Genomic DNA, 22886 nt, shown 5'->3' on the forward strand with positions numbered 1-22886 from the left:
TTTGTTACTTGCACATAGTTATTTATTATGCACAAATATTTTACTCAGCAATACTTAAGCAATTTAACCCTCTTAAAATTTCCTTGAAGGTAAGAAGCTTGGTTTTACACCATTAAGGACAGGAACAGGCATAGTGTTGTAGACTGAAACACTGTAATAAGTAGAATTAATCCTGCTCTTAAAGGTGACATTAAGAAAAGTTAATGGAAAAGTTTCCTGAATCTGCTACACTTTCAACCACCTCTTTAATCCAGGGGATGTAGTTGGCTACTCTGGTGTACACTCCGTATTTCCCTTGTTCGGCACAGCCCTCGCCCCAGCTGACGACGCCCAGGAGGAACCAGGTGTTGCGGTGGAAGGCGATGAAGGGGCCCCCGCTGTCCCCCTTGCAGGCGTCGGCGGCCGCGGTGCCGTGCCCCGCGCAGAGCATGTTGTCGGTGACCAGCCTGTCCATGGCCTGCTGGCAGCGCTCCAAGCTCACGATGGGCAGCCGCACCTTCATGAGGAAGCGCAGGGGGGAGCCCCGGGCGTGGGTGGCTCCCCAGCCACTCACCACGCCGGGCCGGCCCTCCTCGGAGAGCAGCGCGGCCAGCCCGGGGCTGGGCAGGCACACGGGAATCGCGTATTCGTTGAAAACAACGGCACTGCTCAAGTACAGCAGAGCAATGTCGCCGTTGTAGTCGTTGGAATCGTAGTGTGGGTGCGTCCAGCTCCGTTCCACAGCGATCTTCTGTTCTTTGAACTCTCTCTGGTATTTGTCAAAGTCTCCTGCAGCCAGGACAAGTTAAAAAGTTAAGCAAATTGTAAACAGCCTTTGTGGTATTGTCACTGGGAAACAGGAAGGACAGGGAGTTAATGCTTTGATCTTTTGTCCTGAGAAGGCACATCCCAAACCAAATCCTGCTTGTAGCAATAAGAGCTGTGATCCTGCAAACCAAACTCTCTGGGTGCCCTATAGAGGCAGGACAGAGTTGGGGCCTGGATGATGAAATACCAACAGAGATGATTTCCCATAAACACTGTCAGTCCTGTTTACTAAGCAGTGTTGTGCCTAAGCTTCCATGGGACAGTGTGTTTTCCCCTTCAGGAGCATGACATCAGCATTAAGCTGCAGCTGGGGCTAAGGCTGAAGAAGAATTTCCCTGTCAGTTTCCCAGTGCTATTTGCTCCTCCTGCACATCCTTCTTTGGGAGGGTCCGAGCACAAGGTTGTGGTTGTTGCAATATTCCTGCTGCCAAGGGGCCAATTCCTGTGGCTGTAACTGGGGAGAGGGGCTTTGTGCTCCCAGGCAGTTAGAGGCAGAAAGGAAGAGGCAGGACAGCAGGTAATTAACCTTAAGGCTGATTAAAAAACAAAACGGCCTTGAGAGGAGACAGTCACCTACAGAAATGCTTCTTCCTCCTGAGGTGTCCCCAGAATGTGCTCAGTCTCTGTGTACAGTGAGTTTGTCAAAATGGGTGACAGAAGAACAAAGATCTGTGCCTTGAGCCCCCAGGTTCTCCATGAAAACCAAAGGAACCAGTTGAGCCCCTTGGCAGCATCCCCTAAATCCAAGCGAGACTGGCTGCACCTTGTCCCCCCCCCGCCCTGCTGTGCTCACCCACAGTGACGTGGTGGGGGCTCACGAGGTCCAGGCAGTGCGCCGCTGTGACCACCCAGCGACTGCTAAGGAGGCTCCCGCCACAGAAACCCATCCCCTGACTGTCACGGATCAGCACCTGTGGGAAAGAAGAGGCAGAATTGGCACCAGGGCTATGTCAGGGACATGCACACACTGTGGGCTCTGGTCCAGGTAAAGAACACATCTGGCAGGAGCCACCAAGCTCACCAAGCAAAGGGGCTGTGAAAACAGTAATAAAATCACTGCACTGTTGTGACAAGAGAGTAGAGTATTCTAATGAACTAAGCTTGATAAGCTTAGGTAGACTTAGACCTGCGGTGACTGGTGTTCTTCTGAAGTGACAGTGTGACTGATTTATTTTTCATGTGGCTTCAGGTGTTTTGGTGGCAGTGGAGAACAGAAATACAAGTTGCACTTCATTAGTACTCAGGTAATAAAATCTAATTATCTACACAGTAGCAAATGGAGAAGTTAAAACAGTCTTAGATGTCTGTCTTGTCTGTTCAGAATTATAAGCTCCATCAGTGCTTCAGCATCTCCTCAACTATTACTTCTGTGTACCATTCCTGCTTTAAATTCTGTTCAGTAGTGCTAGAAATAAACATTGAAAAGTAGCAAAGAACAATTACTAGAAAATGCTAACTTAGGTTATGAAGAACTAGAATGCAATGGATTTACAAAACTCTTTCAAAATTAGATGGATAGGTAGATAAAATAAAACCTTCAATTACAAATTTCTTGGTATAATGACAATTTAAAACCACCTTGATGGTAACACTTCATTTCTAGAAGAAACTGGACAGCATTCAAACAACACCCCAAAATCTGGCCTCACTGGTGCAAAGGGAAGCAGCTGTTGTTCCTTCTAGAAGGGTATAAAATGGTGGAAACTCATAAAATTGGCTAATAGTGACATTTCAACTTGTCAAAGTGCACAATGCATAGTCGACCCAGGTTTAGCCTATGACTTTTCCACTTGTAAATACCTTCGGATGTGTGGAATTGGGAAATCTGTGCAAACAGTAACAGGACATTGACCAAAGAGAGATTACTAATAAGGACATGCACAAAAAAGCCCAAAATGATTCAGAATTCAAAACAAGACAGTGGAAAAAAAACCCTGGGGGAGCTGCTCCTGTTTACCACATGCACTCACCTTCCCCTTGAAGCCCTGACAGTTCTAACTCCCTGACTAACCCCTAGCTCAGTGTTCCAAAAGGAAGCTTTTCCCCAAGGACACGCAGACATAACCTGAACTACAGCACTAAAGATCTGATTGACTAGATTAAGAGAGAAAGTAGTATGTTCCTATCCAAAAGTACATACATGTAGCAGGACAGGCCGAGAATCATAAAGGTGTCTAAAAGTATCATCAAAAAGCACTCCAGAAAGCTGAGAAATCTGTGTGATCCCATTGCTCTCAACCTGAAACAACTTTATAATGGTTTGATGAACTCTGTTCCTGAAGGACCCAGTGATGATTAAGTAAGAAAGCATTTAGGTGTGGTGGTTGGCCAGACTGGAAGTAAAGTATTACCTGCCAGGGGCAATGTCCACGATGACACAGCATTCCTCCTGTTATCCTGGTGTCCCTGTGCTCCAAAGTAGAGCTGATGTTTGTCTGCGTGGGCTGAGGCATGTGCAGAACGTGGCCCCAGTCTCTGCTCTGATGCAGCCCATCGTTCCCATGTTGAATGGCCCCAGTTCCATTCGAGCCACTGCCCTCCCCTTGTAGGTGTTGCCCCATAGCATTTCCCCCGATTCCTTCCTGCCTGGCAGCAAGTGCTGTGCTCTCATTCTGAAAGGCAGGGCCCTGGCTTGTCTCACCCCATGCAGCCAGGCCTCTCCCAGGCCTGGCAGTTCCCTCCACTGCCTCGTAGGGCTCGGGGACATCCACCTTCTGCCCCACAGTACTGTCCCACAGGGGCTTCTGGGTCACAGAGCCCACCACTGTCTTATTCCAGCTGGAAGCATCTTCTGCCTCCTCCATTGGTTCAGTATGTCCAAAGGCATTCCTTACGGTCTCCTTTTTCCCAGCATCACCATGTTCCAGCTCCATCTGCCCAACTGTGCCCTCAGTGCTCCCGTTCCACTCTGGCATATCCTGGTGCTCCCACTGGCCCCTCAGGAGCATTTTTTGCCCCTGCTGCTCTTCCTCCTCCAGAGCCCGCCTGGCTTTGATCAGGCCACAGGGAAACAGTGCTGGAGGGAGGAAAGACAGAAACAAAGATTGAGCTTAAGGGGTGTTGCTGTCACATTGAACTCAAACACAAAGCAGTGTTTTTCCTGTCCAAGAACTGGACTCCCATAAGAGGCCAGGAACAACTCTGACCTCATGATGTCGAATTCCCCATTGGATACCCCCTTGGCTGAGTGTGCAGAGGTCATTATCTAGAAACAGGCATGTGGCTGTGCCTTTTCTGAGCTATCAGCCAGATGCAGCCTGCCAAGGGCTCTCTCCAGGCTAGAATACTAACCCAGCACTTCCCTTCTGCCTTAACAGCAAGTTTTAAAGCCCCCTGTCCTATCCCCTCCCCTCTCAACCCTGCGCTTCAGCCTCACAACTCAGCTGATCTAAGTCCACACTGGAAGGAACAGGCCCACCCCAGACTGTCCTGCTGCTCCTTGACCGCGTGCCTGCTCCCAGGGGCACTGGATTACAGACACCCGATGGAGAGGAACCTTAACATCTTAAATAAATACGCATTACAAATAAGACAGATCTTTTCATATGCTAAATGCAAGCTGCAGCAGCCACAGCATGTGCAGCTCTTCTGTATCAAGTGGAGGGTAAGTCAGGGCCTGTAAACCTGCTCTTTGCCTGAGGTGGCCCCAGCAGCCCGTGCTTTACCTGCCTGTACGCAGCTCTTGCCGTCCTCGTGCAGGGTGTAATCCCTGGCGCAGGAACACTCCACGTGGAAGGCGCTGCTGTCCCTGCAGTACTGCCAGCACCCGCCGTTCTTGTACCAGCACTCCAACCTCTCTGCCAGGGAAACACCCACTGTTAATAGGGCTGCACTGAGCCTGGGCAGCACCCAGCCCCTGGAGCTGCTATTGCATGAGCAAAAGTAGGGGAACATCTGCTGGAATGGCTCAGGGAAACAGAAGGAACCACCTCTTAGAGTTCCAGACACCCACAAACAGGACCTTATGTTTGTTGCTGTTCTGTTCCCATTTGCCAGCTCTGCCCTGAGGCCACAGCTGGGCCTTTCTGCCTGTGGAACAGGGATAAGAAAAGGCCTGGAAGAGCAGCCACTTCTAAATGCATCATTTTTTGATCCAACTGCACATTTTATATCATGACAGGTTTAAAGCACAGGACATTTTGGGGGGGCCCTGAGCCTCCTGTCAGAAATTGACTGAGATTTTTATTCATTTTTATATTAAAAATAATAATGTCTAATTGCTTCACTGTACAAAGAAAAGGTCAATAAAAGCACTTGGAGGAAAAAATAACTTCTGATTCGTAGTTTCCACAGTGTGGCTTTTGCTATTACTTCATGCCTCAGTTTTCAAACTGGATACAGCATTTTAGAGGATCAAAAATCTGGGAAAAGAAGGCAGTTTTTATACTTCATTTTTCAGCACTCAAATATTACAACATAAGTATAACAGATTTTTCCTCTTTCAGTAACCTTTGGCTAATTTGTTTGATGATTGACTCAAAAGAGAAGAGCCTGAACATGAACAATCTCCAGTGCAGGCATCTATGGCAGGAGTCACTAGAGTTGTTACCCCTCTAAAGTGATGACAAGGGGTAATTCCCTGGGAGCAGATGGGAGTTGGCCGTGTGCAATCCTTCCTTCACAATGAATGCCAGTGTGTCTGTTTCTGTACTCACCTATTTCACAGTTGCGTCCTCCAAATTTTGGGGGGCAGATGCAAAAGTAACTATAATGGCTTATTTTGCAGACTCCACCATTGTTACAGGGATTTGTACTACATGGATTTAAACCTAAGGAAAAGAAATAAGGCATAGTGTAATTCCAGGTATTAAGAGAAGCCAGTCTTTCAATGGCCACGTAATTCTTTGCACGCAGAAGGGACACAAGAAATAAATTTTTTAAAAATTCCTTTTATACCTACCTTTGTAATTGAACCAAAACTCCATCTGCAAGAAGAAATCACAAATTAAGAGAATAGGCAATAAATGGTCATATTGATTACTGAAGATATAATTTAGAACACTGATTTTTTTAGAGTCCAAGTAAACTGATATTTTTATTAGAGCCATAAACATTCTCATAGCAGATCTCCTGATCACCATCGTTACACTTACTTTTGTTTGCACCATGGACCAGCTGCAGAGGGCATAAACTGGGCTGTACTGGAACCAAAATGAAACTGAAAGCTCAGATCCTTAAATGCTCCACCCACTGAAAGGTCTGTGGCACCAGCTCAGGGGCTTCAAGTGACACCATCACCACACACAACATCGCCCAAACCGAGTCACTGCAAGGCCTCAGCACCAGCTGCTTATAGGGGGAGCCCCCCTTATACCGATCTGGGTTGTGGACTGATGGTCCAAGAAGTTCAGGCACAGCAGACATCAGAAGGCTTGATCAGAAGGCACACAACTTTGAGAGTTTATTCAAGATAGGTTAACAGACAGTTCTCATAGCTCACAGTAGAAGAAGTTAGTTCCTAGAAGTTCCTATTACATCAATAGATCTACATCTAACTAACTCTCACGCAGTAATAACCACACTTTTTATGCATTCTCACATCCAACATGCTACCACATAGTTGGTTAACCAATTCACCTTGTATACACCACAGCCTCTCACTGGTCACAAGCCACACACATACTCCAGGTAGCTCTGTTCTCTTTAAGGTAGAACTCCAAACAGCTTTCCTTAAGGGATGCACTTACGCTCACCCCCACAGCTGCTTGCTCTGAAGAGTCATTTCTACTGCGCTGCTCTGCCTGCTAAGGAGACATCCCTGGCACCTTGGGCTGGATCCAGGACAGACCAGGCACCTGTTTAAAGTGGCAGCTCCAACTCCTGCCTCAGCATAAGGTCCGAGATGGCCCCAGCCCTGATTTCAGCCAGATGCTGTCGGGCCCTGGGAATGGGATGCTCCTCCTCTGAATTTGGAGGGTGTGGGCAAGGAAGTGAACTCTGAAAATGTTCCAGTCACATTGCTGGATTGATGCTATCAGAAATGGGTTTTACATACTTCCAGGGAATTCTGTTTAACATTTATACAACAAACCATGCAGTCACAATGTGAAGTCTTTGAGGTGCCCTGAGTGGCCCTCCCTGAATCCCCCTGAAATGACTCAAGCTGCAGAATCCATAGACACACATCTCCTGAGCCTTGCCAGGTGCCTTGGGAATGGTTACGTACCTGTTGATCTTCCTCTGTTTCTGCTAAAATCAAGTTTCTCACCGTTTTCTCCTGTGAATGAAAGATCTCCTTGGCCTCCTCAAATGAACATTTTTCCTCATTGCATTCTCTCTCCAAGTTCCCTGGACGAATCTCTTCTAGGAAGTGGTTGGCACGTTTATGCACTTGCAGCACCTCGTGGGCTTGGTCTTTTCTCATAAACACTAGAAAACCAAAACTGAATGGTTGGTGCTGAAGACAACACAGTAGCATTTCACAGTCAGACAGGCTTTCAGGCTTACAGTGGAGTAAACAGTATCAATGAGGGGAGTGGGAACTACACGAACAGCCCAAAGAGAAATAGCATTAGTCTGTGTTTCAACAAAAGATACCAGGAATTTAAGCTTTCTTTCAGGTCAAAACAGCCACTACTGAGCCTTGCAGAAACTTTTTATTCCACAAGACTCTTGAGTATATTGCAACTTCTTCTCTGGAGGTTGGTTATATTTTTCTGCTTAACCATTATGATTCACAACAATTATTAGCTTGATATTTGGTAATGGAGACCCAGAGTTTTCCAGTTGTGCTGTGGTCACAACAGGACAGACACTGATCTTTCATTATGAGAAATATTAAAATGTTGATTTTGTACTTACATTTAGTTCATCTCACCTTTGCTTTACTAAGGTACCTGTCCTCCTCGTGTGATCCCTTAAGCTATTACTGCAAATAAATTAAGAGAGGAATGGCCAAAAGAGGGGAATAGGCCAGTAAGGTCCTCCCCACAAATACCTTGGTGCTCCACAGCACATCTTTGCTAAGGAACCTCTATCTCAGCACAGCGTCCCAGGGTTTTTCCACCCACAACCCTTGTGGGTGCTCTGATCTCATGAGCTGTCACTGTTGGGAGAGGATGAAGGGTTTGGCTTTTTGTATCTCCAGAAGTGCAGTCCCATATCCAAAGTCCACCTTGTAGATGGAAAGGCTGCTACTCTGTATGTTATGAGACAAAAGCTCACTCTGTAATCCTGACAAAGCCTATGGAAATCCACTCAGCATTGCACCAAAAGTGCTCCCATTTCCCTGCCAGGGCTTAGTGCCCTGGGCAAGTCAAACCCCTTGACAAAGAACCCAGTTCTGGAGATGGATTGTGAAAACATATTTATTCTCAATTGCAGGATCAGTATCTACAGCAATGACTGAAATTCTAGAATGAGTATTACATTGCCTAATTTCCAGGCAATTAGTAACAGCCCACAAAAACTCAATGAAGAAAAGCTTTGCACAGATCCTGCTGTCTGGCAATGGAGAATGTTTCCTTCACTTGCATCAGTAAAATTTCCCTTCAGCACCCCTTGTGTTCTGGGGTCATCTTAAAGTAGTAGAGCCTTTACAGATATCACTGCTCGCTCTGCTCTTCCTCCTCTGCAAGAACAGCCACGAGGTTTCCTGAAATCCTGTACACTCTTGCGCCTGTCTCACAGCTCTCTGAAGTCATTTCCAAACCTTGTGTAGTTGTTGTAGTACAATCAAAATGAGGTCCAAGAAGACATGTTGAAAGTGCCTCATTTTAGCTTCCCAAATTGGAAACCTTTGCCTTGCAAAACAATAATTCAGATTTTGGGTTCCATGTCACAAGAACAATACTTTTCAGCAGGGGAGTGGGCTAATTAGGATGCTAAGAAAGGCTGTTTTCTCTTGGAACTATGTATATGAATATTCATTTTTTTCTTGGGCATTTCAGGAAGTGTTCCTTCAAGCCACAAGACTTTGTGTTAGGAACAGGAACATAGTTTCAGTTTAAATGCCAAGATTGCCACAAAAAACAATTTAATTTAAAAAGTAGCTCAGAAATATCTACCTGAATATGAAAACAGGCAGCTGCTGTCAGTGAAGCACATCAACAGGAGAAATGTCCCAAGCAAGGAGCTGCTCCCCATGTTTGTGAGCATCCAGAACACTCTGACCTCCTGATTTCTTTCTGAGGGAAAAGGAGAATGAAATTAGTATGTTGTCAGAAAATCAGCCTGCAACAAAGGTGAGAAAGTAGAAGCAAGAGGACAAGAGACAAAGAAAGCAAATTCTACCCAGTTCATTTTGATCTCATGTCCCCTGACTGCCCTAGCCAGGCCGATGCTGAACACCCCAACACGCAGGGGCTGTGGTGTGGGGCAGGGTCAGACCAGTCTGTGGGGAAGCATCAGACCAGGCTGTGGGGCAGGGGCAGAGCCCATGGAAGCTATGGAAAAGCCATGGGAAGTATGGGAGCACATGGCCCCACTGGAGCAGAGGCTGCATCCAGCCCAGCCTTGCTGAAGCCTGGGGGGACACCACCAGTCACTGTGCAGCTACTGATGCTCTGCTCAGGGAAGACCATGCACAGACCCCAAGAAGGAACCAAGCACCACATACCAGCAGTCACAGGTACAGCACAAAAGTTTGCATTTCTTCCTATTACCTTCCTAGGTGAAAGGATTTACCAGGATTCAACAGCATATTCCTCTCTGCTACTTGCAGCATTTTTTCAAAAACACAGGATCCAGAATGAGTTCACAATGCATTTATACTCACTTTTTTCTCTATTTTTTTAGGGGATGACAGGAACGAGATTTGGATGTGTACCAGGAACAGCCATGAGGTCAAGAAGTTGATCATTAACCAGTCACAAATATTGACAGAGGAGATACAACCTGAATTCTATGAGAGACATTAGAAATTCAAAATCAGAAGAAAACTGTGTGTGTGTTTCCATATATGTGCATTAAAAAAAGAACTTAGTCTTTAAAATCATCCTCCAATACTAAAAGCCACTTCTTTGCAATATGTTTCTGCAGAAGTAGAACTTGTAGGAGCAGATTTCTGACACACTATCACCTTTCAGGAGAAAAGACCAACTGATCTGGAAAAGAAGTGAGCTGCTCTGTAAACATCTGCTGAAATACTGCAGTTGGGAGAATGCAGGAGGATTCACAGAAGGCACAAACATTGCTCTGTCCCAGCCACAGCCATCCTCTGCCATTCTTTGAGCACAACCATATTTTAAGTTGTAACTCAGTGTTAAAGTTTGCCTGTTCCTGGGGCAGGCCTGCTGGGAAGGGTGCTGTTGAAAGCATTGCTTTTTAACATTCCTACATCCTTAAATCCCACCCTAAGGGAAAAGGGCAAGGAGAAACAAGCCAGAGCCAGAGAGCACAGCAGCCCCTTCCCCCGACTGCTCCTTCAGTAATGACTCAGTATCAGCACTTGGGTAATGAGCACCAAGGCAGTTTCTGAGTCAAAAAGTCCACAAGTTTAAGAGGTATTAAACCTCTCACCACATTAAGTTTCTTACAAACTCTAACCCAGTTCTGTTGTACCTGAGGTTTTTTCTGTTTATGTCTCATTACAAAGGCAGACTGAAGTGCTTCATTGATCCAAACCCTTCAAGGTGTCAGAAACACACATCACTACAGCAGAGAGAGTTCTGTTTTTTCTTTCCACAAGATTAATTCTACTTAACAAGGCTTAAGTGCTAAGATTAGAAACAAGTATAAACTGTGATATTAAACTTTGCATGGACTCTCACTACTTCCTATGAACTTACTGGTGCTCTGTATGTTTATTTACTCAAATACACACAGAGATCCAAACACACACCATTTATCAGTAAGCATTAGCAATGCTACAACAGGCTGCAGCTGATTGTAGTCACCAGAACTATAAGGAACATTTGCTTACCTTGCTAATTAGAAGAGAATTACAGGCCTCAGGATAAACAGACCCTGCAAATGCTTGGAATTAAACCTTTTTTTTTTCAATAACATTATAGAGTTCCCATTTCCTTTTGAGGAACTTTGTGAGGGGTGAAATCAGGCATCAAGTGTGCAAAGAATAGAAAATACAGAGAAGTTCTAGTCACCTACTGAATCAATGATCTGTGAGCACTGGAGAAGGATGTGAGGGAGTGGAGGCAGTAATGATGTTACAAAAATTTCACTGTGTTGAAGGAAAAATTATAAAAATACAGAATAAACCAAATCAGTTACTATGGGTAAAGCTGAAATGACAAACTGCATCTTTATGGTGACTTGCAAAACACTTTTCTCTGTCCCCTCCCATCCCCACCCCAACCAATTTGGACATTTTACACCTCAAAGATGGAGTTGTCTGACCATGGACGACCTTATTTTCTACAATGCTATACATTTCAGCTAGCAGGGGGTTTTTTCTTGCCTGTAAGCCCTAAGTAGGACCATGCCACAAGTGAACAACCTAACCTGCACAGAACCAATGTAAACAGGAAAAAAAAAAGGAGGAAAAAATAAGTCCCAAGGAACCAGGTTAACACATACTCAATATTTAATACTGAAGGTCCGATAGTACATTACACTGCATAGTGTCACCAGCACAACATTCCAGACTCTCGAGGTCAGAATCAACCCTTCAAAGGAGCTGACACATCTATGTGGTGCTGGATCCACTCAAGGTACTGACTAACTTTGGTGTAGACTCCAAATTTTTCCCTTCTCCCACAGCCTTCGCCCCAGCTCACCAGTCCCACCAAAAACCAAGTGTCCTTGTATTTGGTGAACATGGGCCCTCCACTGTCCCCCAGGCAGGCATCCTTCCTGTCTCCCAAGCTCCCGGCACACAGCATGTTGTCGGAGATGGGAAACCTCATGGCCTGGGCACACTCGTTGCGGGGCACAATGGGGATCTCGATGTACCTGAGGGAGGTGGGGTAGCTGACATTGACATCACTGGTGCTGCCCCAGCCAGTCACCACCACCTGCCTCCCACCCTGTGCGAGCTCCTGCTCAGCCAGGCTGCGGCTGGGGAGGCAGATCGGCAGTGCATATCGGTGGTACAGCACGTGCTCAGCCAGGTGCAGCATGGCTATGTCATTATCTGATGTCTCCTTGGTGTAGTTTTCGTGGATCACTTGTTTGTCAACTGGAATGATTTGCTCATGTTTATCACGACGATGGAAAAGGAATTTACCTGGAAGAGCAAACAAGAAGAGGACAAATGCTGCCAAATATTCCTTCTCCTTGAACACCAAAGCATGTGGAATATGCTGTACTCCCATGGTTTTATTTCCCTTGTAATCAAACATTTGCTCACTTTATGTCACAGGTTGACAGTGTTATCAGATGGACAAGCCTGTAAACTTTTCCTATTTCCTGAAACCATGAATGCCCACGGTGCTAAATGAACTGGTGCCCTAGAGCTGTGGTCATCAGCTGAGAAACCAAAATGCCTGCTGTGTTCACATTTCAGTACACCTGTGCAATGTGAGAGACCTTCTTCAGGAGCAAAAAAACCCAAACATTAAAAGCTGGGAGAGCAAGCACGTGCAAAGCAGAACACTCATGACAGGGCATGAGCTTTATGCTGCCTAAATGAAATGTCAGGAGTTGTAAAGAACAGTGACTGACTGGTAAGGTTATTCCTTTTTGAAATCTTACATCTGTATTTTAAGGAAATTTTGACTGTTTAAGGCTTCTGGGTTATTCTTTGAGCTACATGATCACAGTCACTTCAGAGGTCAAGCACTTAGTGGAACAGTAGGCAGGAAACTGTTGAAAAGGGCCACAAAGCCAAGAGGTCCTTTGTGACACATTGGGATAGGAAAGACAGAGGCAGGTCTTTCTTGTAAGCTGTGTCAATGAGGTCTTGAAGCTCTTTTTTCTGTAGAGTCAGTGTCTGCAAGCATAGGGAATTATGAGCCACAGTAGCTACAGACACATCCTCTCAAAAGATCCCTTAAGCCCAGTTTTGGAACTTGGACTTGCAGAGCAATTGTTTTCAAGTGTCTCTTCTTGCTCCTCTGCAGACACCTAATGGAAAATTCATACCTAGCCAGAGCAGGTGGCTGAAACTGGTCTGATTTGTTGTATTAAGTAGTTTCAGAGCCTGAAAGACTTCCTGGTATCAAGCCAACAACCACAAATCAGTGTTTTTCTCCTATCAAAACCTCTCTTCCTTGGGGCCAGTGTCCTTGGAGCACTCTCCAGCCAGTGGCTGGGGGCTGACTGGCAGGGAAGGGGCAGGGCTTTATTCCTGCCTTCACAGGTAAAAACTCTGCTTTAGGCCTCAGAAATAACTCTGGACTCAAATGCTGTCAATTCATTTCCTCTGAGGAAGGCAGTGTGGATGAGCACCAACACACATTCTGCTGGGCTCACTCACTCTGGATGCAAGCCCAGCCATCAACTGCCTCTGTCCTGAGGCACCCAGGAACAAGTGGGTGACACCTTTCCCACTGTAGTGACAGGTTCCCTCCCCCCGCCCAGGAGAACACCCTTTTGACTTCTGGTGGGTTAGCCACCCCAAGAGTCCAGAAGTTCCAGGTGTACTGAACCCAGAGGCTGTGTGAAATCCATCTAATTCTTTCTGCCCAATAAAGAGCATCATAATCCTGTTGCTAGCAGAAAAATATTAACCCTGAAGACAGAAACAGTATATTGAATGGAATCTTTATATTCACCTATCTGCTCTATTTTCTTGGAGCTCTGAACAGATTTCTGGATGCTCTTAGGCTGGAGATGCAGAAAATAGAGCATCAAACAGGAAAATTGGGTTGTTCTTAAATCCACCTTCCAAAACTTCGCTACTCTGAGAACTAACTCAGACACTAAAAATCCACAAGTCCAGCTACAAGACTTCTGCCCAAGCTGAGTGCAAACCCAACTGTGAGCCTCCCCTCTAGTTTTGCTCCTACGGGTGGCAAGCTGCAGTGCAGCAGATCCAGAAGGGTTTTGGGTATCTCAGTCTGACAGAGGCAGGTTGGCTCAGCACCAACATCTTCATGGCTGTCATGGCGCTCAGACTGTCCCCACAGCTGTGGCAATGTCTCCATCCAAAACTCTGCTCCAAGTACCTCACTAGACATCTCCAGATTTAGAGCATGGCTTTTCTGATGACATGACTTCTGTGGGGGCAGTAAAATGCCCCAAAGACACATATAAAAGGAAAACCATGTGGTTTTAGGCTAGGTCTTAAAGAGGTTCCCTTCTGCCTGACCTGGAGCATCATTTGAAGAACACTGTGATCTGCACCCCACACACTAAAGGGCCCTTCTGTGGTTCCCAGCACAGCAATACTGCTCAGGGCTGAATAAGGATTGTCCTCTCATGTATCACTCAGTCCACAGCCCCACACTTGCTTCTTCCTCTGTGAATAAGGAAGGTCTTTTGAGCAAGTGTGAGAATGAGAGAAAGCCAAGTCCCCACTGAAAACCATCCTTACACTATAAAATACTCTGTATACTCTCCCCAAACTCAGGTGTGAAATGTCTCTCAAGTTTCATTTAAGCAGAACAAAATCTTCTCAAATCAGGGTTCTCAAGTGCTGACATTTCTTTACCCACTGACAATCACTTATTTTTTGGACTCTCATCAGATCCCACCCCTTCTTTCTTTGCTGCAGACACATCTCAGAGCATGGCTATCCCAGCTGAAAGCTTGCCCAAGTTACACTCAAAGCTACATCCAAAACAGCAGAGCACTCCAACACCATGTTTGACAGTTGCTTTTCTTCTAAAACATTCCAAGATGCTTTACCAATCAAACTGCACAGGTTTCTTCTTCTTGGGCTTCACTAAAATCAATGGAAAACAATTAAGAGGGAAGAAAATTACATAATGTATGCACATTTCCAAACTATCACATACACTTCTACTTGGATGTCTGTCTGTGAAAAGGTGAATATTCTAGCACTGAGAGGACACAAGGCTACATCACATACTTTTCCATTCATCCTGTATATTGGATGTACATAAACACATCAATCTGTATGTGCTTTACTGTCTCTGTTCTCCAACATCTGCACAACTAAAAAAAAAATTCTACTTCAGTGTGAATGGAAGACTAATTATTTTTGTCTGTTTATTCAGGAGCAGTGCTGCTACTTGACATAGTGACATTTTTTTGTGCTCCAGAGCAGCAGTGCAAGTAAAGGCAGTGTGGCTATTCTGCAGCACGTCCCTCCTTCTCCAATCAAACTCTTAGTAACAGTGTTTAATGCATGAAAAGGCAGGAAGAGATCCTGTGACATTCTCCTTCTGGGATTAAGAGGGTTTTTCCAATGTTGGGATGACCTTGAATATTTTCAGCACCAGAAGGGACCAAGTCTTTCTACTTTACAGAGCAGCAGCAGTGCTCAGAAGACATCAACTCAATTCCACAGTAAGGCTGATAGTGGCTCAGAGGAAACCAGAATTTTCGTTAAGCTTTGTTTTCAGCTAAGGTGTGTTTGAAATACTGCCTAGACATTCCACTCCTACAACCAAGGACTTGTGTCTTCAGAAGATGCTACTCTTCTCCCTGAAATGATAAATATTTTGAATGAAACAGTTATATTTAAAAAACACAGGGACAGATGATTTTCCATACCAGCTTTTACTTTGAGCTCCTTATCTGTGGCAAGGCAGTGTGCTGCTGTTAGGACCCAAGCTGGATGGATGAGAACACCCCCACACAGAAACTTCCCACTCGTACTTTGCAGCATAACCTGAAAAAAACCGAAGAGAGGTGTGAGGTGTAACATGGAGTGTGGCTCAGCAAACACTGTGCACATCCTTCTCTGTGGTTGTCAAATACCCAGAGGCATCAAGCACCAACACACTGGCACTTTCACCAAAGCCAAAGCCCTACAATGGAACAAAAGCCCTATGAATAAAGTCTCTGTGGAACACCTACAAACAAGTTTTCAATGTTCTTCCTGTAGGAGGGCTGACTTCATCCAAAGCAGCATGGGTGATGCTGGGCACTGTAAGGAAGCATTTTGTACTCAAACCTTTGAAACACTGAGCACAAATGAGGGGATTATTCTTGTGTTCCACACCAGAGACAGACAGTGCATCATGTCAGGCTGCAGCCTCCATGCTATGCTGTAAAAGGGCCTTTAACATCAAAAAGAACCAGACTCTGATTATTTGCAATCATTAGTTCTATGATAAGCTCTGTGAGGTCTACTATTTCTCTTTGATATCTCAGCCTGCCATGGCATATTTTGCTCATTAAATATGTTAACTTGAATTTATGACAGACAAGGCTTTTAAAAAAGGGTGAGAAGGTCACCTCCCACTCCCACCATGAGGCTGTTAACAGAAACTGGAGCACACATCACATCACACAGCACAGGTTTCCCAGGATGGAGCAACAGAGCAGGTGAGTGTCATCACCATCCTCTCTTTGACAGTGCTGGCAAGGTAAGGTAAAAAACTTGGCAACAGTGACAAGGTCAAGAGTCAAAACAGATACTAAATTATTTTTTCCTGCCATTCCAACTCTGGGCTTGCCTTTGAAAAAGCTAAGCAAATTTTAGCTTCCTGTGATGCCACCAGTAATGTAGGAACCTTTCTGGAGCAGTCAGGCAGGCAAAGCTTTCTGGGAAGAGCCTGAACTACTTGTGGTGAGGAAGTCTTTTCCCCTACCTGCCAAGGGCTGTCTCCCCTTCTTCCAACTGTTCCCTCAATGAGCCGAATATTGAAGCTTGCTCTGGCTTCAGTGTCGTCCACCTTCACTCTCCCACAGGGGAACTCCACTGTGCAGATGCAGAGAAGTTCACTAGCAAAGCCCAGATCACTCAAAGCAAAACGTCTTCCTAGAGCATTCCCTCTGTGTCTCTACCCTAGACAATACTTCAGAGGCTTCATGAAGTCCCTCAGTGCTTGGCAGAGGAGGCAGTCTCCAGATTCCCCTCTAAGTCTCCATGAGGCAAACACAGATTAAGGGCCATAAAGCAGGTATGGAGCTGGGAAATGTAGGCAGAGTGACTCTGCATGGAATAGGTGTTCTGAAAATGAGTACAAAGTGTACTGCAGACAATTCTCTCCTAAAACTCTCTTAATTCAGTCTGAATAATCTTCTGTCAAATCTGGAGTACAAAAATCCTCCTCTTACCTACAGGCTTGCACGTGATGTGGTCATTCATCAAGTGATACCCCGATGCGCAGCTGCACGAGCGACGCTGGTTGGCAGCGTCATCCCTACAGAAATGGTCACATCCCCCATTATCCACAGAACAGTTGGTGTATTTGACCTCTTAAGGGAAAAAGGAACAGCAAGAGAAATGTGAGAAGTTCGAAAGTCAGAGAGTCACAGGGAGGCAGTGTGGCAAAATGACATCGTGATTCAAGCGGGCTACAGCTGTCAATGGATTTGGGATGACTGTTGTGGGCTTTAATGGCACTTGGGCCCCGTGATAGGCAAAGAGACCTTGGTCCAGAATCAGGTAGCGGGGACATGGAGGAAACAGAATACTGTCAGGGAAGGTAGACCAAAGAACAGAAAATTCCCTGTCACTACATGCAAGTCACACAGTGCAAAGTGTTGATGATACAGGACATATGATGCTCATCCCTAACTATGCCATCCAGCTTTTGTCCAATGAAAAAATTGTTCCAGTAATGACAATAAATACACTGTATTTAAAAACTCCACCATCATCCCTGGGTTGATAGTTCTAAAGTAACTGAAAACCCTACTGTAACAAGTTATTTTTGGTACTTGTTCGCAATTGTCCTTCTATGGCAACACAAAGTTACTTTGCTTTAGATAAGCATAGATAAACCTCTTAGCACATTCATGAGGCAAGAGAAATCACACTAGTAAAGAAAGTAAGCTGTGCAATCACTGAAGTGTCGATTCCTACTGCAGAGAAACCCCTGTCACAAAGGAGGTTATTTTATAGTGGATTAAATGCAGCATTACCATAACTGCAGAAAACCCCCTCCCAGCCTTTGTTACAGATGCAGGAAAATTTTCCAATATTGTCCTTGCAGATCCCATTGGAACAAGGCTGTGGCACACACTGGTCTCCATCTGAAACAGAGGTAGGAAAACTCAGTCCCTGAATCATACAGAGCTCACAGATCAAACATCAACACAAACAGCCCCTTCCCAGATTCACAAACATCACCCATGGTTTCTGGCACTTAATGGTGACACCTTCATGGCACTCACCCAGAGACAGGGGCATCACTCTGGGTTCTCCATTGCAGCTTGCAGGGCAAGTGGGGTGGGCAGAAGGGGAGGAAATAGCAAAGCCTGAGGCAGACAGGGCAGTGGCAAGTGACTGCAGGGGCTTCTCTTTGGCCACATTAGACAGGGTTAGAGTATCAATGCACTTTTCACCAATTCCTTAGCTCTGGGGAGATGATTGATGTCAGGTACAGGTGCACCTCAAATGTTTAAGGAAGGCTGCTTGTGTGATAGAACAGGAAAACATTCTTTGCACACCCCATATAGGAGAATGAGAATTTGAATCAGTATGTGATTCACAGCAGGAGGAAGGCTGAGTACCAGTTACTCCAGAGGAAGCAGAGAAGTGATTAGCAAAGTCTCTTACTTACCTACATACTTGCTCCAAAAATTGAGCTGTGGAGAAACAAAACTTATATTATGGAGAGAAAACCATTTTTAACAAGTGAGGGTTTTAAAGTGTATCATGGCCTTGGGCAACAGAGCACAGCACTCCAGTCAACAGCATCAGTCTCATTCTTGTCAGTGTACTGGCTGGCACTACAAACCAAGAAAACCGGCCAAATGATCCTGTACTGCTTGTACTAAGCAGTTTCCCCCTGTCCTGCTTGCAGAGCCACCAACATCACAAGTCCCTCAATATCTCCACAGCTTCTCTGTTTTCTTGTCACTTACTGCCAGACGAGGCACCTGAATTCACTTGTGCTGAGTCAGACAAAACGTGGGCATTTCAAAGACAGACCCCTCTCCACTCTGAGGTCTGAGGGACAGCAAGGACTGGCTCAACTCTGCTCAACACAATAACAGTCCAAGCCAACACAACGACCGAGTATGGAAAAGGGGCAGGAGTCAGGGATGCTGACAATAAAGGTAATGTCCAGTTGAAAATATGAGTTTGGAGAAGGAGAGATGACAGCAATGAGAGAAATGTTTGCCAGGACCAGCTGGGTGACTGAGGAGATACAATTAAAAGCAGCCAGGGCTGGTGAATGAACAACAGAAGGCAGACTGAAAGGACTGGAAAAAACTCAGTGACAGCAAAAATAGCCAATGGCATCAAGCAAGGATTGGAACTATCTGGTTGGGCCCTAAACCTTACCATTGGGTCATGTGGGATATGCATGAGCAGACAAGCTTTGTGGCCCATATAGGTGGTAACACAACATTCACTGTAACAGAATGACATTTAAAACCATGCCTACACTTAGAAGTCAGGAGAGATCCATGTTCAGTGCTGACAGCATGACCTCCTATTTTAGGAAAATAATTGATTGGTTAACTCCCCTACTCATCCCTAAATAAAACAACTTACTGTTGCTTCCTTGGTTTCAAATATCTCACTGGCCTCCTCAAAGTCACAGTGCTCCTCAACACATTCCCGCTCCACAGAGCCTGGCTTGAGCTCCTCCAGGAAAGAGTTCGCCCGCTTTTGGATCCTCAACACTTGGTTTGCATCTTTAATGCTGTAAAATACTGGAAGCAAACACGTGAAAGCGCGAGCAGAAAAAAGAGCTGGTTGAAAACCAGTAGTGGTGCTTCACAAAGGACACTCAGCACAGCACCAGTCCCTCTCCAGCAGAGCACGGGGGCTGCTCTGGACACCAGGGGCTGTCATTGCTGTGATGCAGAAGCTCCAGCCCCTGCCCTGTGTTTCTGTGACAGCTCAGGGGCTCAGGAGGGCTGTGAGCAGGCAGCTGGCACAGCCAAGCTCTGCTGGAGGAATTCAAAACCCCTAACAATAGGAACAATTCCACCCACTCTGACTGAGAGAGGAGCCTGAAATGCACCTGCAGTGACTGGGGAAGGGCGAAGGGTCTCTCTAAAATGGAAACTTACTTGAGGTGCCGCAGACCTGAGCAGAGCAGGCAGCCAGTAGCAGCCCTAAGGTGAGGGAGTTCCACATCCTGCAGCAGCAGTCACCTGAGTAGGAGAAGGCAGGTGTGAAGAGGAACACTTTGCCAAGTGACAGCAGGATCCTGCTGCAGACAGCTCCTACCCTGCCAGATCCTTCACTTGCTCGTCACAGCCCTGACTCTGACTCCAGTCCTGGAGCCGCCATTCAGAGTCACTCCACACTGGTTTGCTTGTTCCCTTTAACCCACCAGCAGCTCTCCCAGAACACTTCTTGTCTGCCTCAACACCCTCCCCTTAGCACTGGACATTTTTGGCAAGCTTCCTGCTCCATTAAAGTGAGCTGTCCTTGGAAATCCCGAAGAATACAATACTTTTGAAGTACTTACTGTTTTGTTCAGTGGGAATCAGTGTGATCTATTCTTCCGCCATGAGCTCTGCTGGAACTTAGTTAATCCATAACTTCAGATATTTACTCTTTGGAGAGACATGAAGTGCTTTATTTTCAGTTGTTAAACAAACAGTGCTCAAGGGGAGCTTGACAAATGACCAGCACACAACAGAAAGGGGAAACAGCACCCACTCTGCCTTTTTCAAATCTGAGGTTTTTTCCTTTAGATTCTCTGGCAAGCAGAAATGGTTATATTTAGTTTGTAAGCATAACCACTCCATGCTAAGGACCCTTGAGAGATCCTACCATCTTCTCACAGCATGCAATCACTCGAAAGGGACACATTGCAATTTTTAAAAGTCCTCTCACTTTACTTTCTCATCAAAGGTTCCCCCCCAAAGTGGCCAAGGGAACTAATCCCCTTGACAACCAGAGGCTTTTACCAGCATGCCGCATCTTTTAATGCACTGGGTTAGCTCTCTTCAGCACAAAGTAGTCAGAAAAACCCCAATCCTTTTCAGTTTTCTTACATTGAAGGTGGGGGGGAAACCACCATGTCCCACTTCTCTGAGAACAGTGTGTACAGCAGCACCTCTGCAAGGCAGGCAGTGGAGTCACAGAATTACTGAGGCTGGAAAAAACTTCTAAGACCATTGAGTCCAACCTCTGACCAGTCAGCCTTTTGCCCCAGCCCAGAGCACTGAGAGCCATGTCCAGTCATTCCTTGAACACCTCCAGGGATGGTGACTCCACCACCTCCCTGGGCAGCCCCTTTCAAGGCCTGACCACCCCTTCTGTGAAGAAAGTCAACATAATGTTGAGGACACAGCATCTTAATGCAAATTACCTGTGCAGCCAGGAGTCCTTGGGGTTCCTTGTCAGGAAGAAGTGCCACTGGGGCCAGGGAAAGGTGGCCCCCTTCAGCATATGAGCTCACATCCCACAACACTGTTCACGAGAGCTCTGATTGCTTATAAAATGTTTTGGATTTTTTTAGTTTTCCCCTCATAAACTTGACCATGGACTTTCTTGAAAACAAGGTCTCATTAAACCAAGGGTTCAAAGTTCAACCACTGGGGACTTGAGCTAAAGTAGAGATTCTGGCATGCAAAATTCCACCTGGGAAGCGTGTGTGCACTGCCAACTCTGCTGGTATGTCCTTTACCCTCAGTTCAGTCATCCCACAAGAAAACCTGTGCTGACATTAACAACAGATTTTTGCTGCAAAGGAAGTTTATACAACATACCTGAATACAGGAAACATAAACTAGGAAATGTAAATAGAAACAGGGGTAGGACAATCTTTCATGCATGTAGCTGACCTATTTGCTACACCACCTGTTGTGTGGGTTTTAATACGCTCTTGTCTCTAAGACTACGTATAGGTTGAAAATTTAGGACATCCCCATCAACTGCCAACCTAAAAGACCCAAACTAGTGTATCAGACTCCTAAAAATTGGTTTTTTGGGTTTTTTAAACTCCTATCCTGATACTCAGAAAAAAATCATTTACTTCATCAGCTATTGTGTTTTGAGGGCTTTATTTACCTGCTTTTTTCCCATTTGTCTTGCCACTGCAGTGCAGAAATGAGTATTTTAAAAGCCAGCACTTGGGCTATCAGATGATCTTATGGCTGCTGGTGCAGGGGGTTGAAGAAAAGATGCTCTAGGGCACCTCAAGATGTGCCCAGTTTTGCATGCCAGGCAACCATTTCAGTCTAAACAATTCCAGTGCTACGCTCTCTGCTTTCTAGCTTACCTTCATTAAAAAAATAGGGATTTTTCTAAGGAGGGATAGAAAAGGGTAAAGAGGAGAAAGTGGAAACTTCACAAGAGAATGGCAAGACAGAGGCTACATATAATTTACTTTAGCACTGTGGAGAGTTCTGTTTCACAGTTATTACAAACAGGCATTAATAATCAAAGGAAATCACCTCCTTGAAGTGAAAAAAACATCCTGGATCTTTCAACATCCACAGCTTGAAGACAATTACCCCAAACAACCTGAAGGGACAGAGCAAACCAGATTGCATACCCTGTTCTTCTTCTTTCCCCTATGTGTAAAAAAGCCAACAGCTTTGGTTTTGCCTCTTCTACTGGAAAGCTTCTGCAGCATTCTCAAATGTGTTCTCAGCCTTTAGCTACTTAGCTAACAGTGCTAAATCACTCCTCTCAAATTTTTCTAAACTGAAATTGTAATTTTAAATGCCAATAAATTATAGACAGATGTAAATTTTGATAGAGAAGAAAACTGAGGTGGCAAAAACATCACAAAAATCAAACCCCATAGCTCTTCAGCAATCACCTTGTGCTGCATCCATCAGTGCTTTCTACTTGACAGCTTTTAATTTGTAACAGTTCACTGAGCAATAACAGCACAAAGCCTACTTCCTAAATACACACTGGAGCCTCCACCCGCCACAGCTCTAACAAGGTCTCCCTCTCATCCTGGGTCCTGATTTCTTGCAAGACCTGCAGAAACCCAGTGTTCTGTGAGCCTTCATCTCTCCCTATGAACCACCTGAAACAAGACAGTGCAGCCCATGAGTGCAAACCAACCTGCTCCTGCAGAGGCCAGAGCCTGAGGCCACCTCCTTCCTGGCTCCCAGGAGGAAAAGCCATAGGCCACAACTGACTTGTATTTTACCATGAAGGTCACTTGGTAAGCCAGCAAAATGCTGGAACTCTTCAGACAGAAGTTGCTCAAGAACTGCCATAAACCTTT

At 45.5% G+C, this 22886-nt stretch overlaps 2 protein-coding genes across 9 annotated transcripts; both read right to left on the reverse strand.

The window, feature by feature from the left end:
• On the reverse strand, positions 1 to 9865 carry LOC139677193 (coagulation factor IX-like). Of its 7 annotated transcripts, none has more exons than XM_071566945.1 (9): positions 9524 to 9865; positions 8814 to 8929; positions 6974 to 7176; positions 5708 to 5732; positions 5463 to 5576; positions 4473 to 4604; positions 3159 to 3823; positions 1601 to 1718; positions 1 to 768 (listed from the first exon to the last, which is right to left on the reverse strand). In XM_071566945.1, exons 2-9 carry the CDS (start codon positions 8902 to 8904, stop codon positions 191 to 193), a joined length of 1926 nt encoding a protein of 641 aa, XP_071423046.1. In that variant the 5' UTR covers positions 8905 to 8929; positions 9524 to 9865; the 3' UTR covers positions 1 to 190. The 7 variants fall into 7 exon arrangements, with proteins under 7 accessions (XP_071423046.1, XP_071423045.1, XP_071423041.1 ...); XM_071566944.1 differs by having other exon boundaries at positions 8814 to 8933; XM_071566940.1 differs by lacking the exon at positions 9524 to 9865 and adding an exon at positions 9433 to 9522 and having other exon boundaries at positions 8814 to 8933.
• A 1402-nt stretch (positions 9866 to 11267) lies between these two features.
• Positions 11268 to 21170, reverse strand: LOC139677057 (vitamin K-dependent protein C-like). Of its 2 annotated transcripts, XM_071566623.1 has the most exons (10): positions 21009 to 21170; positions 20160 to 20247; positions 19756 to 19839; positions 19232 to 19392; positions 18291 to 18315; positions 17650 to 17760; positions 16840 to 16980; positions 16371 to 16480; positions 15328 to 15445; positions 11268 to 11932 (listed from the first exon to the last, which is right to left on the reverse strand). In XM_071566623.1, the coding sequence occupies exons 3-10, from the start codon at positions 19820 to 19822 to the stop codon at positions 11367 to 11369; spliced, it is 1299 nt and encodes a 432-aa protein (XP_071422724.1). In that variant the 5' UTR covers positions 19823 to 19839; positions 20160 to 20247; positions 21009 to 21170; the 3' UTR covers positions 11268 to 11366. The 2 variants fall into 2 exon arrangements, with proteins under 2 accessions (XP_071422724.1, XP_071422725.1); XM_071566624.1 differs by lacking the exons at positions 20160 to 20247; positions 21009 to 21170 and adding an exon at positions 19916 to 20099.
• Positions 21171 to 22886: the final 1716 nt, after the last annotated feature.

This window comes from Pithys albifrons, chromosome 11, assembly GCF_047495875.1.
Source record: "Pithys albifrons albifrons isolate INPA30051 chromosome 11, PitAlb_v1, whole genome shotgun sequence".
Taxonomy (NCBI): Eukaryota; Metazoa; Chordata; class Aves; order Passeriformes; family Thamnophilidae; genus Pithys; species Pithys albifrons.

Coding starts and splice junctions, on each gene's coding strand:
- LOC139677193 (XM_071566939.1), bottom strand. CDS start 9,472: ATGCTGCAAGTAGCAGAGAGGAATATGCTGTTGAATCCTGGTAAATCC. Junction 8,930..9,410: donor AAATCCTTTCACCTAGGAAG/GTAATAGGAAGA, acceptor TCCCTCAGAAAG/AAATCAGGAGGTCAGAGTGT. Junction 5,733..6,973: donor AAACAGAGGAAGATCAACAG/GTACGTAACCAT, acceptor TTCTTCTTGCAG/ATGGAGTTTTGGTTCAATTA.
- LOC139677057 (XM_071566623.1), bottom strand. CDS start 19,822: ATGTGGAACTCCCTCACCTTAGGGCTGCTACTGGCTGCCTGCTCTGCT. Junction 19,393..19,755: donor TCAGGTCTGCGGCACCTCAA/GTAAGTTTCCAT, acceptor GTTTGCTTCCAG/TATTTTACAGCATTAAAGAT. Junction 16,481..16,839: donor CATCACGTGCAAGCCTGTAG/GTAAGAGGAGGA, acceptor GCATCTGCACAG/TGGAGTTCCCCTGTGGGAGA.